The sequence below is a fragment of the Lactuca virosa genome, chromosome 2 (assembly GCF_052849685.1).
Source record: "Lactuca virosa cultivar CGN04683 chromosome 2, Lactuca_virosa_CGN04683_v6, whole genome shotgun sequence".
NCBI lineage: Eukaryota > Viridiplantae > Streptophyta > Magnoliopsida > Asterales > Asteraceae > Lactuca > Lactuca virosa.
Window position 1 is genome coordinate 283,279,286 of NC_136427.1, and position 14,443 is coordinate 283,293,728.

Below are 14,443 nucleotides of genomic sequence, written 5' to 3' on the forward strand. Positions count from 1 at the left end.
GTAAGCCCTAATGGACCCTAATTGACCCAATAAAACCCTAATGGGCTTAATGATATTCTAGTGGGCCTAATAGGGCCAATAAAGCCCTAGTTGACCTAAAAGCCCAATAAATTGATAAATGGGCTAGTATTTGGGTTGGAAACCCTAATTAGGGTTTGGAAAACCCTAATGCAATGAAACCCTAATTTGGGGAATTAATCGGGACACACGAGAATTATTTGATAACTCGAAATATTAAATAATAATCATTGGCAAAAATTAATCTAAGCAATATTGGACTTAATGGATTAAGTCCTTAGTGGATTAAGCCCTTAATGGGTTAAGTAGGAAACTTAACCCTATTCATCATTTTATGAGAAACCCTAATTTCACTTGGGTTTATTGTTGGGCCTTTCTATTGGGCCTTGATGATTGGGTTATTAATGGACCATCCAAGATCAAGCAAATGGACTAGAATAATTAATGGGCTTTGAGGTAAGGCCCATATGAGGAGTTGGGCCAAATTTGGAAAATTAGGCCATAGATGGGCCACAGTTTGGGCCTTAATGATTATATGATGTTGGACCTTAAAATATGACCATGTAAAGGCTTGGGCCCAATTTAGAAAATTGGGCCATATGTTGGGCTTTGATTTCCTAGTTGGCTTTGGGCCTATGGATTGGGCCTTGGGCTTGCATAAAGCCAAGCTTGGGGTAATGTAGTAATTATCCAAAGTATGTACTCATGGTTATGTAGTGGAACCCAATTATTAATTGGGTGTTATTTTGGTGTTGACAGTTCGGGAATCTGTCATCCAGCAGCTGGAGTTGAGTGTGCGAGACTTTAGCAGTGTGGGGTTGTGTCTTCGGGACTTCAGCAGTGTGAGGTGAGTTACCTTCCAGGAGCGGTGGGTCTACGGCCACAATGCCGGCCCACCAGTAGGAGTTGTTGTAGATGATTGTCTTTGTGATAATTGTCTATGTTTGCTATGTTTGCTACTACCTGATATGTTTATGTGCTAGCATGATATGTTATATGTGATAGTGGTAGTAGGAGGGGAATAGTCCCCAAGTTCGGTTGTTAGGACCGAAGAGTAGGTCGAGCACCCCAAATTGTGATGGCATCATTTCTCATGAAACGAATATGACATAAAAACATAATAAATGGCATGAACCAAAACTACATATTATTCTTTCATTACCATACATAACACCACTTGTTCCTTTTGGGTAGACAAGAAAACTGGCAACATCAAAATGTGTCATTTCTGTTTGATCTTCGTGAAAATCACTTTGAATAAAATTTGTTCTGATATTTTATTTTTCTTTAGATTTGAGAGAAGCTTGATAAAGATCAACAAAATGATTTGGAGAGCTTCATGTACGCAACCAATGACTGGTCATTCCATATCGGTGACAACTATTTTTAATATTCTTTTTGCCTTGACCACTTTTATCATTACGATGTGAGTTTTTGTTATTTTCCAACTTCTGGTGGTTACTTGCAATCTTGTTATTATTGTTACGATAATTATGACGACCTCCACGACCTCAGTTAGACCCATGGTTACTATGATTATATGATGTTGCATTCTCTTCATGGAATGGGCTAGAACCGGTCGGGCGTGATTGATGGTTTTTCATCAATAGTTCATTGTTTTGTTTAGCCACTAAAAGACATGAGATTAATTCAGATTTTTTTAAACCTTTCTCATGATATTGCTACTACAGGAGCATGTTAGTGGCATGAAAAGTAGGGAAATTTTTCTCTATCATGGTTTTCCATAGTGAAAATACTAATAAAAATAAAGACTTGTATGTCAAAGAATTGTTAGTTAAGAAATTCATAAAATAAGCTGTAAGCATTGTACATGTGAACTTAAAAAAAATATATACCTAAAAATGACAAGAGTAATATGGAGTTAGAGCTCTATGATAGAGTCGTGTTGATAACGTGTTATAAAATATAATCAAATAACAAGATAAATTATAGAGTAAAGAAAGACATGAGAGTGTAGATAACTTTTATTTCAAATACTTGTGTTGAAATCATCAACTTTCTAATACATATGACTCACTATTTATATAACCAAAATAAGATGGAATATGAATGCACATCATGATGGTGCATTATTACACTCACAAAACACATTGAAATGGTTGTTACTAATGCTAAATAATGATAGAGAGTTATGAAAGAAATGGGGACCAATGGTCATTCACAAACTAATATTTCATAACAGCATTAAAGTTATAGTACTTTTTAGTTCTTTTATTTATTTTTTGAAGTGTCTGTCGTTGTATTAAAGTTATACTAATTTTTTGGTTAGTGGTTAAAGTTAAATTTATAAAATTATTTAATTTGTTTATGTTTGTGCTTGAACGAGGAACCTCCACTTTAAAAGGTTTTCACCTCTACCAAATGAGCTAGTCTCACATTAGTAGTATTTAAGGATATCTTAATTTTTGGCTTTAAAGTTGCTCACATGTAGTTCGATCAAAACTTTAATGAATTATAAGGGTTAGAATTTTAATTTTTAATTCATTACTTGTTAATGGTCTATATCCATCGACCTATTTATTTAAAAAGTTGGACAGAACATTAATATTCATTCCATGTATAATCCATCTCATATAAATATTAAAATTATAATACTATATCCCATTTTTTCAATCGTATTCGAAGCCCGAGATTACCTTTGGTGATCACAAATAGGGATGGGCAAAGGAACCGACCCGGCTGGAACCGGCCCGAACCGGACCGCCAGTTCTACCGGTTCCTACCGGTTTTTCCCGTGTCTTCAATGTTGGAACCGGTCTTCGAGAAATAGCAACATACGGTTCCTTTTTTTGCCGGTTCCGGTTCCGACCGGTTCCCGGTTCCAAAAATCCACAAAAATATCGTCCCGGTTCCGGCCCGATCGGTTCTATCCGGTTCCGGTTTCGGTACCGGTTCCGGCTGGTTCCCCCATCTAAATGCTCATCCCTAATCACAAATGGGCTTGCACGAGAATTAAAAAAAAAATGTTAATTGGATTTGTAAGTTATTTAATTTTTTATTTTATACTTGTATTATTCGTACATCATCAGGGTGAGTTGACTGTTCAGCCCCGCGAAGACAGACGTTCAAAAAGGTTCTCGAGATTCTCAATCGCTATTTTTTTAGTGGGGAGGAATAGTACGGGAAGGGAGCGAGACCAAGCCGATCCAGTCAAAAGTCAAAATAGACGTAGGCCTCTTCCATCTATCTCTGTCGATTTAGAGTGGGATTTCAGATTATTGAATTCTAGAATATCCATCTCGAAATCTACATTGTCTCATACTTGTTAGCTATAGTAGACATTTATTTTATAAGAAATTAAATACCATCCTACATTTACTTTTTTACATTTCCTCGTACCAATCTTAAATGATAACATGTGTCGTATTAAATAAAAATAATAATATTTTAATACATATGTGTGACACATATCACCATTTAATATGAATAAGAGGATATATAGGAAGAAATATAGAAGGATATTTAATTTATTTTATTTTATTTAATAAATATTATCTTAAGTACGAAGTAAACTCTGATTTATGTATTGTGGAATGAATAATAATTATACAATCTTAATATTATAACAGGTCGTTTTAATGAAGATGATATATGTTGATTTCGTGGATTAGGATATGAATTCGATTATCCAAAACCACGTGGGTTTGGATTAGATTTTGATGAAAAGTTATGGAATTGTTATTATTAATTAAAATGATAAAAAGTTGACAGGTGGGCTTCAAGCAAATTCAATACATAGATAATTTGGTCCAAGAGAATGTCAAGCCCAAGTTCCTTTTAAACGAGGATTTAAATACAAGATTTTGGGAATTTAATTATGACTAAACTGCACAAATGGTCCCCGTGGTATGTCGAAAATTGCCACTTTGGTCCAAAAAGGTTTGGACTAGCACCAGAGGTCCAAAGTTTTTATTTTGTTGCGAGTTTGGTCCAATTTGTGTTAAACTTTTTCATAATTACGATTTTGCCCTTATTTTTTCATTTTTCATTTTTTTTATTTCATTAAATATTTTTCCGATTAAAAATAATTTTTTTATAACAGAAAAAATACTCTCTTTCTTCTTCTCTCCCCCCTTTCTCTCTCTCTCTCTCTCTCTCTCTCTCCACATCCCAAGAACACATATCACCATCATATTCTTCTTCAATTTCAGATCTTGATGTCACATCCTTTCTTTCCCGTATCTTTTTATTATCTCTACAAACTTAATGCAACTAATTTCTCTCAGGATCTCTCGTGCTCATCCCCTCTGTTTGTGATCAACACATTAAATGTGTGTGTGTCACTGCTTCCCAGTCGAACAAACCCACACACATGAGGGTTTTTGTGCGCCATTGATTAAATAACACATACATGTTGCTGTTCGAAGTCGATATGAAGGTGAGAGGAAAGGGGCGAAGTCAATTTAGCACTCGATCTGTAATCGAACGACCACATGATCCGTCATCCTCTTTCTTCTGTCGTCCTTCTTGTTTTCAGCTTGCAAACCTCCATTTCAGATCTGGAACAACATCGTCTTCATCCATGGCTCGTTCTTCCCCTATAGTTGGTGTTCCCAAAAACGAAAACGAACCAGTAAACGTAGATCCAGAGCTCCGGACGGGGGTGATGTTGGAGAGCCGTGCAGAGGCAATGGATGTGAGATAGCCGACGACCACGAATTCTAGTAACAATAGCATAAATAGGGCTTTCTTGTTTAGCAAACCCGCCTCCAAATCTGAACCATTTTTGTTTTAGATCCAAACCGCAACAAGAAGCCAGATACTTTTTGTTGTTGTTTTCTGAAGATACCAATCTATCTAAAACCCTAAATGCATAGACCTAAGGGCTAAGGAAAAGAGATCAAATTATTTCAAGTTGCAGAGATGGACATTAGGGTTTACAAGAATATATGCAAGCTTGACGAACATCTTAATGGGAAGTGCTTGTGTGTTTGTTGGGTCTTAATTCTGACCTGCAAGTTTCCTTCACAAAATTGAGAGAGAGAGAGAGAGAGAGAGAGAGATTTTATTTTTGTTTTATTTTTAATTGTTTTATACAATGTTGTAATATAAGAAAAATAAAATAATAAAATAATAAGGGGCAAATCCGTCATTATAGAAAGTTCCAAATTTTTGGACCAAACTCGCAACAAAATGAAAACTTTGGACCTCTGGTGCTAGTCCAAACCTTTTTGAACCAAAATGACAATTTTCGACATACCACATGGACCATTTGTGCAATTTAGTCTTTAATTATTGTTTTCAGATTTAAAGGAAAATAGAAAAATACTTTTTATGTAAATTAAATGATAGATTCTGATCACAGGAAAAACGTAAAAGATGAAAAATCTTAATTATTAAGAGGGCCAACATGTAAATTTTGGAAATTTATGTTAACTTGGTCAAAATTAAACGTTTTTTATAGAATTTACCATTAAATTTTGTATATATGATTTATCAAAAAAACTATGTCTCAATCATCTTCTCCGATCATCACCATTAGCTCCCACCATCACCATAATCACATTCTATGACCATCATTCGCCATCTCAACCACCTATCTCCACCATTCATCATCACCACCAAGAAATTGATCTAAAACCTTTGAATATCGATGGTTACGGGTGTCACATGATTCAAAAAGAAAAAGCAAGAAAGGGATGTGGGGGTTGTGTTGTTTTCGTAAAGTAGCAAGAGAGCGAGAAGAGCATGGAAATATGTGTACGGAGGCGGGAGAGATGCCACCGATAGTAAATGGAGAAGGTAGGAGTATTTCACCAAAGAGGATATTGAATGGAGAAATTGTCCACTTTGCAATGTTTTAAAAAAAGAACATGTAAAATTGTGTTATCTTTCTTCGTTGGTTGGAAAAGATACAAATGACTAAATGTGTAGAAAAATTAGTTCACTGATAAGTTTTGTACGAATATGTGAGTTTAATGATATTTTTGAATAACAAATATGAGCTTAATGATATTTTCTTAAACAGGTAAATGGACTAAACTTACAATAGCCAATAAAAATGATATTTTTTGAACAACAAACATGAATTTAATGGTAAAATGTATATAAAAATAAAAAACTACTAAACATGTTCAAAAATGATGTTCCCTTACTAATTTATTTTCTAACAAAAAAATAAAAATAAAAGAAAGCCAGATAAACTTAACCAAAAAATAGAACTTATGGTAATATCAAATACCTTATTTATAGTTTCCTATACATTTCTACTGTTCTACAACATTTATTTGGTATCCGTTGAAGTGTATTGGTCTTCCGTACTTTTATGTGTGGCAATGCTAATGATATACTCGATCTCCTCCGTCACCTCTTTCATCGAAGGCCGATCTTGTCGACGTTCCTCTAAGCACGACACCGCAAGAAACCCTAATGCTTTCATCGTCTCCAACTCCAACTTGCTAGCCCCACTCTTCAGTTTCGGGTCAACCGCATCCAACATCCTCTCCTCTTCAACAACCCGTTTCACATAAATCGCCAAGTTCACATCGTCTGGTGGTCTATTGAAATCTATTGCTTTCTGCGATGTTAGTAACTCCAACAACACCACCCCAAAGCTATAAACATCGCTTTTATCTGTCAATTGATAGTTTCTATAATACTCAGGATCCAAATACCCTAAAGTTCCCTGAGCACACGTTGTGACATGACTCAAATCCGCTTCAGCCAACCGTGACAACCCAAAATCTGCAACCTTTGCGTTCAATTTCTCGTCTAACAGGATGTTGCTTGATTTGACATCACGGTGGTAGATCGGTGTAACTGCTGAGAAATGGAGATAGGCTAGCCCCTCCGCCGTGTCACGAGCAATGTTTAGCCGGTGGTTCCAAGTCAAATCGCCGTTGTGTTGACCTTTTAAGTGTTCCAAGAGGGTTCCGTTTGAGATGTACTCGTAAACCAGTAATGGCTGTTCAAGCTCAACACAACAGCCCAGGAGGCGAACCAGGCCACGGTGGTTAACTTGACAGAGGATTCGGACCTCGTTGAGGACTTGATCGGTGCCTTTTGTGTTTCCGAGTTTGGCACATTTGACGGCGACGACGGTGGAATCTTCTAGAATGCCTTTATATACTTCGCCGAATCCTCCGGTGCCGAGGAGGCGGTCTTTGGAGAAGTTGTGTGTGGCTTTTTTGATTTCTTTGCCGGTGAACACTTTAGCGTTTTTCCCGGAACCGGCGTTTAGTATTTCCTCACGTTCACGTGCAAGGCGTGCTTGTGCTTCTTTGTGGCGGCGATGGCGTCCGTAAAGGAGGAGTCCGATTAACGCTGCCACAAGGGTTGCTCCCAGACCGGAGGTCAAACCTGAACATTTAAATGTCAGCAAAATAGTGGAGTTTGTTAGTTCGCAAATTGTTTTGAAAGATATGAGTTTTCATGCATCTGATTGGCGGGAAACATAATGGAATTTTTGAGCTGGAAGAGGGAAAAGAGATGGAGAGGTCGAGAGGCATTTAATTGTAACATTCTACTGTTAAAAGGGTATCTAACTATTTTTAAAAGGAAATGTAAACAATTAAATTCAATAGGTTCTATTGTTCTAAGATAAAATGTTGATATCCATGGTCAAAAGATTTTGTGATCTGAAATCGAATTCAATACCATAGTTATGGTCAACCAAACACATGAGTAAGATCAGTGTTTTAAAAATCGGTTTGAACCGGCCGGTCGAACCGGTTGGACCGGAAACCGGGGGAGGGAGCGGTTCAACTATCACCGGTTTTATGTCGATTTTTGAACCGGATTGAACCGGCTGGTTTTTAGAAAAACCCGGTTGAACCGGTCAAAATTAACCGGTTAAACCGAATAAAAACACATGAAAAAGAACCATTTGCATAATAAATTTTGGTGATTTTTCTCAAATCTAATTAGTTTTCTCTAAATAAAGACATATGATAAATATTACAAAGTTTTTTTATGTGTTTGTATTCATATAAAACTATATTTTGTTTTGGTATTATATTTTATTTTCTTTTTTGAGTATATTGATTGATTTAAAACACTAAAACTTATGGTTATGTGTTATTTTAATGTATTTGGATTAATCTACAACTTATTTTTATGTATATTTTTAATGTTTGAACTTGTAAACATCAAATTCATGATTTATATATGTATGTATGTGTAGGAAAATAGGAAAAAATAGGAAAATTATAGAAATCGGTTGACCCGACAGTGGAACCGGTTAAACTGGGAACAGGTCACCATGTCGGTTCAACTAAAAAACCGGTTTTTAAAACATTGATTAAGATAGAAAGAGATGAAATATCAATCATGTCCACATCTCATTGAATCCGGTGAACCAAAGTCTCCAAAAAAAAGTTTCAAAAACAAAATAATATAAATATGTAGAGGTTTTGTTTTAGAAAAGTGTATGTCTTGAAATATATTAACCATTTAACCATACAAAAAGTCAAAAACCACTTTGGTAATATACCAGGGAATATGAATAAAATTAGTTATTATACCACTTAAATTAAACTAATTGTTTGAATTTTCGGCCTACTTTTGACCAACCTCCAAACACGATTTCGCCAAGAATATATTGTTGCTCCTACAATACATATTTGTTCATTTTTACGTAAAAGTATTTTAGTAACTTATTTTTTTGGCCTAATTTCTAATGTAGAGCACGTACGTTACTATTCCAAGGGATAATGACTTGAAAGGGTAACGAACTTTCGACTTTGTTCACATTTAGTCACTAAACTTTTTTTCGTTATCTATTTGCCACTGAACTATTAAAATTGTTCACATTTTACCCTTATGACCGGCCATAAGGGTAAAATGTGAACATTTTTAATAGTTCAGTGGCAAATAGATAACGAAAAAAAGTTTAGTGATTAAATGTGAACAAAATCAAAAGTTCGTTTCCCTCTAAAAAAGTTCAATGACTAAATGTGAACAAATTTCCTCTTGTATTATGTTTTAGCAAATTATTTATTTTTGTTAAATTGTAGCAACATTTGTAGCAAAACCCCGAAAAATATATTAAAAAAAACGAAAAACCGAAACCGAAATAAAAAATCAGAATTTTCAAATCTGATTTTGGTTTTACAAAAAATCAACTTTCGGATTTCCATATCTAAATCTCTCCCCTTTTTTATAATCGAAAAATGATTATAAAACCAAAAAAAAAAATGAAAAAGCGCTCAATACAAAATTTTTATATCCAAAACTCACCCTTATGACATGAGAGAGAGAGAGAGAGACATGTAAACACCTCTATATAAGGTGGGTTCATACCACATGTAGAGGTGTGCTTAAGAAATGTAACATTGAGAGTGTTAGTATGTGTTAATTATGTAGATTTAGATCTAAATCCTTTTTTGTAAACACCTTTCATAATCGAATGCATCTCTTAAACATCCAAATCACCGTGTTCTTTGTGTGTTTTTTAATTCCGCATGCCAAACTGATGGTCATAATTCACATCAGTGAGAATGGTTCATTCTTTTGTAAAACCAAAATCAGATTGGAAATTTTGATTTTGGAAAATGCCAAACCATTGGTTTTTTATTTCGGTTTCGGTTTTTCATTTTTTTAAATATATTTTCGGGGTTTTGTTTTGTTTTTTTTATTTCATAGATTTCTTCATCAACAAATGTTGCTAGAATTTAACAAAAATAAATAATTTGCTAAAACATAATACAATAGGAAGTTTGTTCATATTTAGTCATTGAACTTTTTTAGAGGGAAACGAACTTTCGATTTTGTTTACATTTAGTCACTAAACTTGTTTTCATTATCTATTTGCCATTGAACTATTGAAACTGTTCACATTTTACCCTTATGACCGGTAACAACCGGTCATAAGGGTAAAATTTGAACAGTTTCAATAGTTCAGTGACAAATAGATAATGAAAAAAAGTTTAGTCACTAAATGTGAACAAAGTCAAAAGTTTGTTACCCTTTCAAGTCATTATCCCCTATTCCAAATATAACTTACATGCTAATGTACTTGATATCTATCAAACTCAAAAATCAACTTAAGAAGTTTAGATATTTAACCCATAGGAGTTGAATCAAACTTGAACCAGACTCGAAGGTGTTGGATTAAGGTCAACCTCAGTTAGTCTATGTGTTGAAGGCTCAAGCTCAATTCAATAGCTCGAATAGCAACATAATATCAACTAAAACTATGTTTAGTACAACAAGTTTAAATTGAGAGATCAAAATAGCGTGAGAGTATCTATAAAAATCATGTTCATTTTAAAATTATCGATACTTGAAAAATAGGACATGTTTGGGTATACCGTATAATGACTTAATTAGTGATATTAGTATGATTTGATTAAACTTTAATACTGAAATTTCAACTAAATCTATCTCATTTTAGTTACTTAATTTAAGTGGAAGTGTCATAATTAATACCTGCAATAAGGGCAGTCCGCTTGGAGTCGTCGCAGTCCCCTCTGTTCTCACAAGTATCATCTGTACAAAAATAAATTGACCCAAATTATATATTGCCATCTTTATGATACCCAATGAAAACTGTTCAAAGATCATGAAAGTTGTACCAAATTACCTAACGCACAAACTCCGTCAATGGCGTCCCAATGAAGTCCTCTGTTACAATAACATCTACTAACACCACCAGTACCAGATGGCATACAAGTAGAGCTACTATCACAATCCGCTTGGTTCCCACATAAGGGTTCCGGCGGCGACACCCACTGTATCTCCACTCCAGCAGCAGGCCACCGACTCACCGGCAACGAATAATCCAAATTCGGGAAACTCCTATACGCCTGACAGCCACCGTCTCTCACCCGGATCGAGTACATCGTCGATGACCCACCCGTCCGAAACGTACAGCAAATTGGAGCTCTGCCACAAGCCGACGCCTCTGCTGAGTTGTTTATGTAGGTGTGACAAAGGCTTGTCGAGGTACAATTCAACGGCGACCTCAAAAGCGACTCAGAGCAGTTAAGGTACAAGATGGTGTTGCCGCTTGTGATGTTGAACGGCAAGGTGGAGTTCAGCTGGAGTCCCTGGGAGGAAATATCCGCCGTCACGCAGGTGGAGTTGTTGTTGAGGAAAGTCGGCGGTTGGATAACGAAACGTTGGGTGGCCTGAGAGATGGAGGAGATCGGATAGGTGTTGTTGAGGCTGTCGAAGTACAAGTCACCTTCACTCACGTCGCACCGGATCCTGTAAGACTGGTCGCCGCAACTAGGTCCGGTACTGAGGGGGTAGGGGACTTGTGTGGAGCCACAGTCAGGGCAGCGGGTGGCGGAGGTGGCAAGACCCGCGCACATTAGAACCAGCGCCACCGTGAGCATGATACCTAAAGTTGATTTAGACGCCATGTTTGAAAAGATTGAAAAATGTTTATGGGTTGGATTTCGAAGAAGATCGAAAAGGATATTTGGATTTATATTGAGTTGTCTGTTGTCGTTTTATTGACTTTTTTTTTTCTATAACTTATTGTATTTTAATTTGACTATTTAATGGTCAATGGTATTACGTCCACCTTATCAAGTCTCAACTACCACAATGAATTTATTGTGAAATAGACGTTACTAAAATGTCAGCGGAAAATGTTCATGTTCTCTATAACATAAAATAAAATGTTCATGTTCTCTAGAACATAAAACATGTAACGTACTAATCCTAGAACACAAAACATGTACTATATATAATTGTCTCAACAACCACAATAAATCTATTGAGAAACATGTTTATTATAGGATAACATAAAACTCTAAATGACGTACAACATTTAAGGCATGGATTACATCTTTTGATGCATAATATACAAATCATGAAAGATCTAGTTATCGGGACCATTATCATCTAATTCTAATCTGGTCGCTACGATACCCATGATATACTCGATCTCTTCGGATGCTTCCTTCATACAGGGCCGGTTTTCTCTTTTTTCCTCCAAGCAACTCATTGCAAGAAACCCGAAAGCTTTCATAGCATCAATCTCCAATGGTGTTGCATCTTGTTTGAGGGACGGGTCGATAGCCTCCACCATTTTTTCCTCGCTCACTATTCGTTTAATGTAAGCCGCCAAATTCACATCATCCGTCGGTCGACAAAAGTCAATAGCTCTTTGACATGTTAGTATCTCCAACAACAACACTCCAAAGCTATACACATCGCTTTTATCGGTTAGTTGATAATTCCAGTAATAATCAGGGTCCATGTATCCGAGTGTACCTTGGGCACAAGTTGTCACGTGGGTTACATCCGCCTGAGCTAGTTCTCTTGACAAGCCGAAATCCGCAACCTTTGCTCTCATTCGACTATCGAGCAAAATGTTGCTAGATTTTATATCGCGATGGTAGATCGGGGGAGATGCAGAGAAATGGAGGTACGAGAGCCCTTCCGCAGTGTCACGAGCAATGGCCAACCGTTGACTCCATGTTAGAGGGCGTTTGTTTTTACCATGTAGATGATCATAAAGACTTCCGTTTTGAATGTATTCGTATACTAAAAATGGTTGTTCAAGTTCTACACAGCAACCAAGAAGTTGTACTAGGTTTTTATGGTTGACTTGACATAGGATTCGAACCTCATTTAGGACTTGATCTATGCTTTGGGTGTTTCCAAGCTTGGGACATTTTACAGCCACTGTAGTGCCGTCGTCCAACACCCCTTTATACACTTGACCAAAACCTCCGACGCCAAGAAGACCGGCGGAGGAGAAGTTGTTTGTTGCCTTTTTGATCTCTTTGCTGGCGAAGATCTTGGACGATTTTCCACCGCCACTCGACCTTAGAATCTTTTGGCGCTCACAAGCAAGGCGTTTTCGTGCTGCTTTGATTCTTTGACGGCGGATGAACATTGTGATCGCAAATACAACTGCTACAGATATGGTCCCTCCGATGCAAACTGCAGTCGCTCCAAGTACCTTCCGTTTTGCTTTGACTTTTTTTAGATCTGTAATAAAATTACTTAATTATGCTAAAAGGTAATATTAAACTGCGATCTTTACGTACCCTTAGTACACTGGCCGGCGTTTGCATCCCAGCGGAATTTACGGTTACAGAAACACCTTCGCGTTCCGCCGTCGTGAGCGTCCCTACAAGTGGAGGTGGAGTCACAATGCCCCTGCGATGAACATGGTGGCTCCGGTGGTGGCGCCCACATCAACTCCACGCCAGGATTCGGCCATTTGGTAAACGGCAACGATGTGTTTACATTCACGAAGCTTGAGTAAGCCCTGCATCGATCTATATTGAGCTGAATGGAATACAAGTTTGTGTAGCTGCCTTTTCTGAAGGTGCAACAACGTGGAGTTTTCCGGCAAATGGACATCTTCGGCAGGCCGTTCTGGCAGGTGTTGCAAGCGCTTGCCGGCGAGCAATCATATGCAAGTTTCCCCGTTGGCTCTGTACAGTTGAAGAATAAGACAGTGTTGCTCTGGGTGATTGTGAAGGGTAAAGAGGTATTCAGCTGAAGTCCCTCGTTACCTAAATCAGACGTAACGCAGGTATTTGGTAATAAATCCGATGGACCGATGACTAGCCGTTGATTTTTCTGGGAGATTGATATGATTGGGTAAGTGTAGCTGCCCGTAACAAACTTCAACACACCCATGTCACACCGAATCTTGTACGATTGATGGCCACACAACGGTGTAGTGCTGAGTGGATACGGAACTGGAGTCTTCCCACAATCCGGGCAGCGGATGGCCACCACACAAGCGGCGTTTACCATCAAAACCACCACAATCATCACCATTCTTATCGGAAACATAACTGATATATGAATGAATGGAGGTAATAAGAACTTAAGTACGTACATGTGATTCACTATTTGTAGGAGAGTGACCCGTATATATGTGACAGTATCTAAGAATCCTAGATACGTACATCAACTTGTAACTTCTTAATTGTTTGGTATTCCACGAAAGATTGTTGTTTTCGATGAACATGTGTCCAAAGATATGGCGTGAATGTGATTGGGAATAGAAAACCACACTGAGAAGTGAGAACTATCGGGATGGAAGCCCGTTGGTTAAGATCTGAAAACAATTCGGGACCAATCTCCATGCTTAGTTTTGCTAAATCCCAATCTCAATATATAGAAACATATATACCAGCTGACACATTAAGGATATTACTCGGGAGACTTATACTTGCTCGTTTGTTGAAAAGTTTATTTGCTGGACCATATTCATAAATTCCATGAATCTATGAAAAAACGAACTTAATAACAACTTTCTATAATCCAACATGTTAATTTGATTAACAATATTTTTTTGGAACAACATATTTTTGACATATATAGGTAACCAAAATATGTATCATGTACATACTTGGTCGTTACCTTTTTTAATTCCACTCGCTTTTTGTAAAAAGTATTATGGATTAAAATGAAGAGAAAACACAAAAATAATAATTTTTTCAAAAAATAACAAAATTAAGAAATGCATATCTAACCAACTGGATGG

General features: G+C 36.8%; 2 protein-coding genes across 2 annotated transcripts; both read right to left on the bottom strand.

Moving 5' to 3' along the window:
* Positions 1–6,064: 6,064 nt before the first annotated feature.
* LOC145161262 (wall-associated receptor kinase-like 20) lies at positions 6,065–11,397 on the bottom strand. The gene is made up of 3 exons (XM_079080761.1): positions 10,562–11,397; positions 10,408–10,467; positions 6,065–7,338 (listed from the first exon to the last, which is right to left on the bottom strand). Exons 1-3 carry the CDS (start codon positions 11,343–11,345, stop codon positions 6,263–6,265), a joined length of 1,920 nt encoding a protein of 639 aa, XP_078936887.1. The 5' UTR covers positions 11,346–11,397; the 3' UTR covers positions 6,065–6,262.
* Positions 11,398–11,755: 358 nt separating this feature from the next.
* Positions 11,756–13,785, bottom strand: LOC145157057 (wall-associated receptor kinase-like 20). The gene is made up of 2 exons (XM_079076206.1): positions 12,987–13,785; positions 11,756–12,927 (listed from the first exon to the last, which is right to left on the bottom strand). The coding sequence occupies exons 1-2, from the start codon at positions 13,744–13,746 to the stop codon at positions 11,810–11,812; spliced, it is 1,878 nt and encodes a 625-aa protein (XP_078932332.1). The 5' UTR covers positions 13,747–13,785; the 3' UTR covers positions 11,756–11,809.
* Positions 13,786–14,443: the final 658 nt, after the last annotated feature.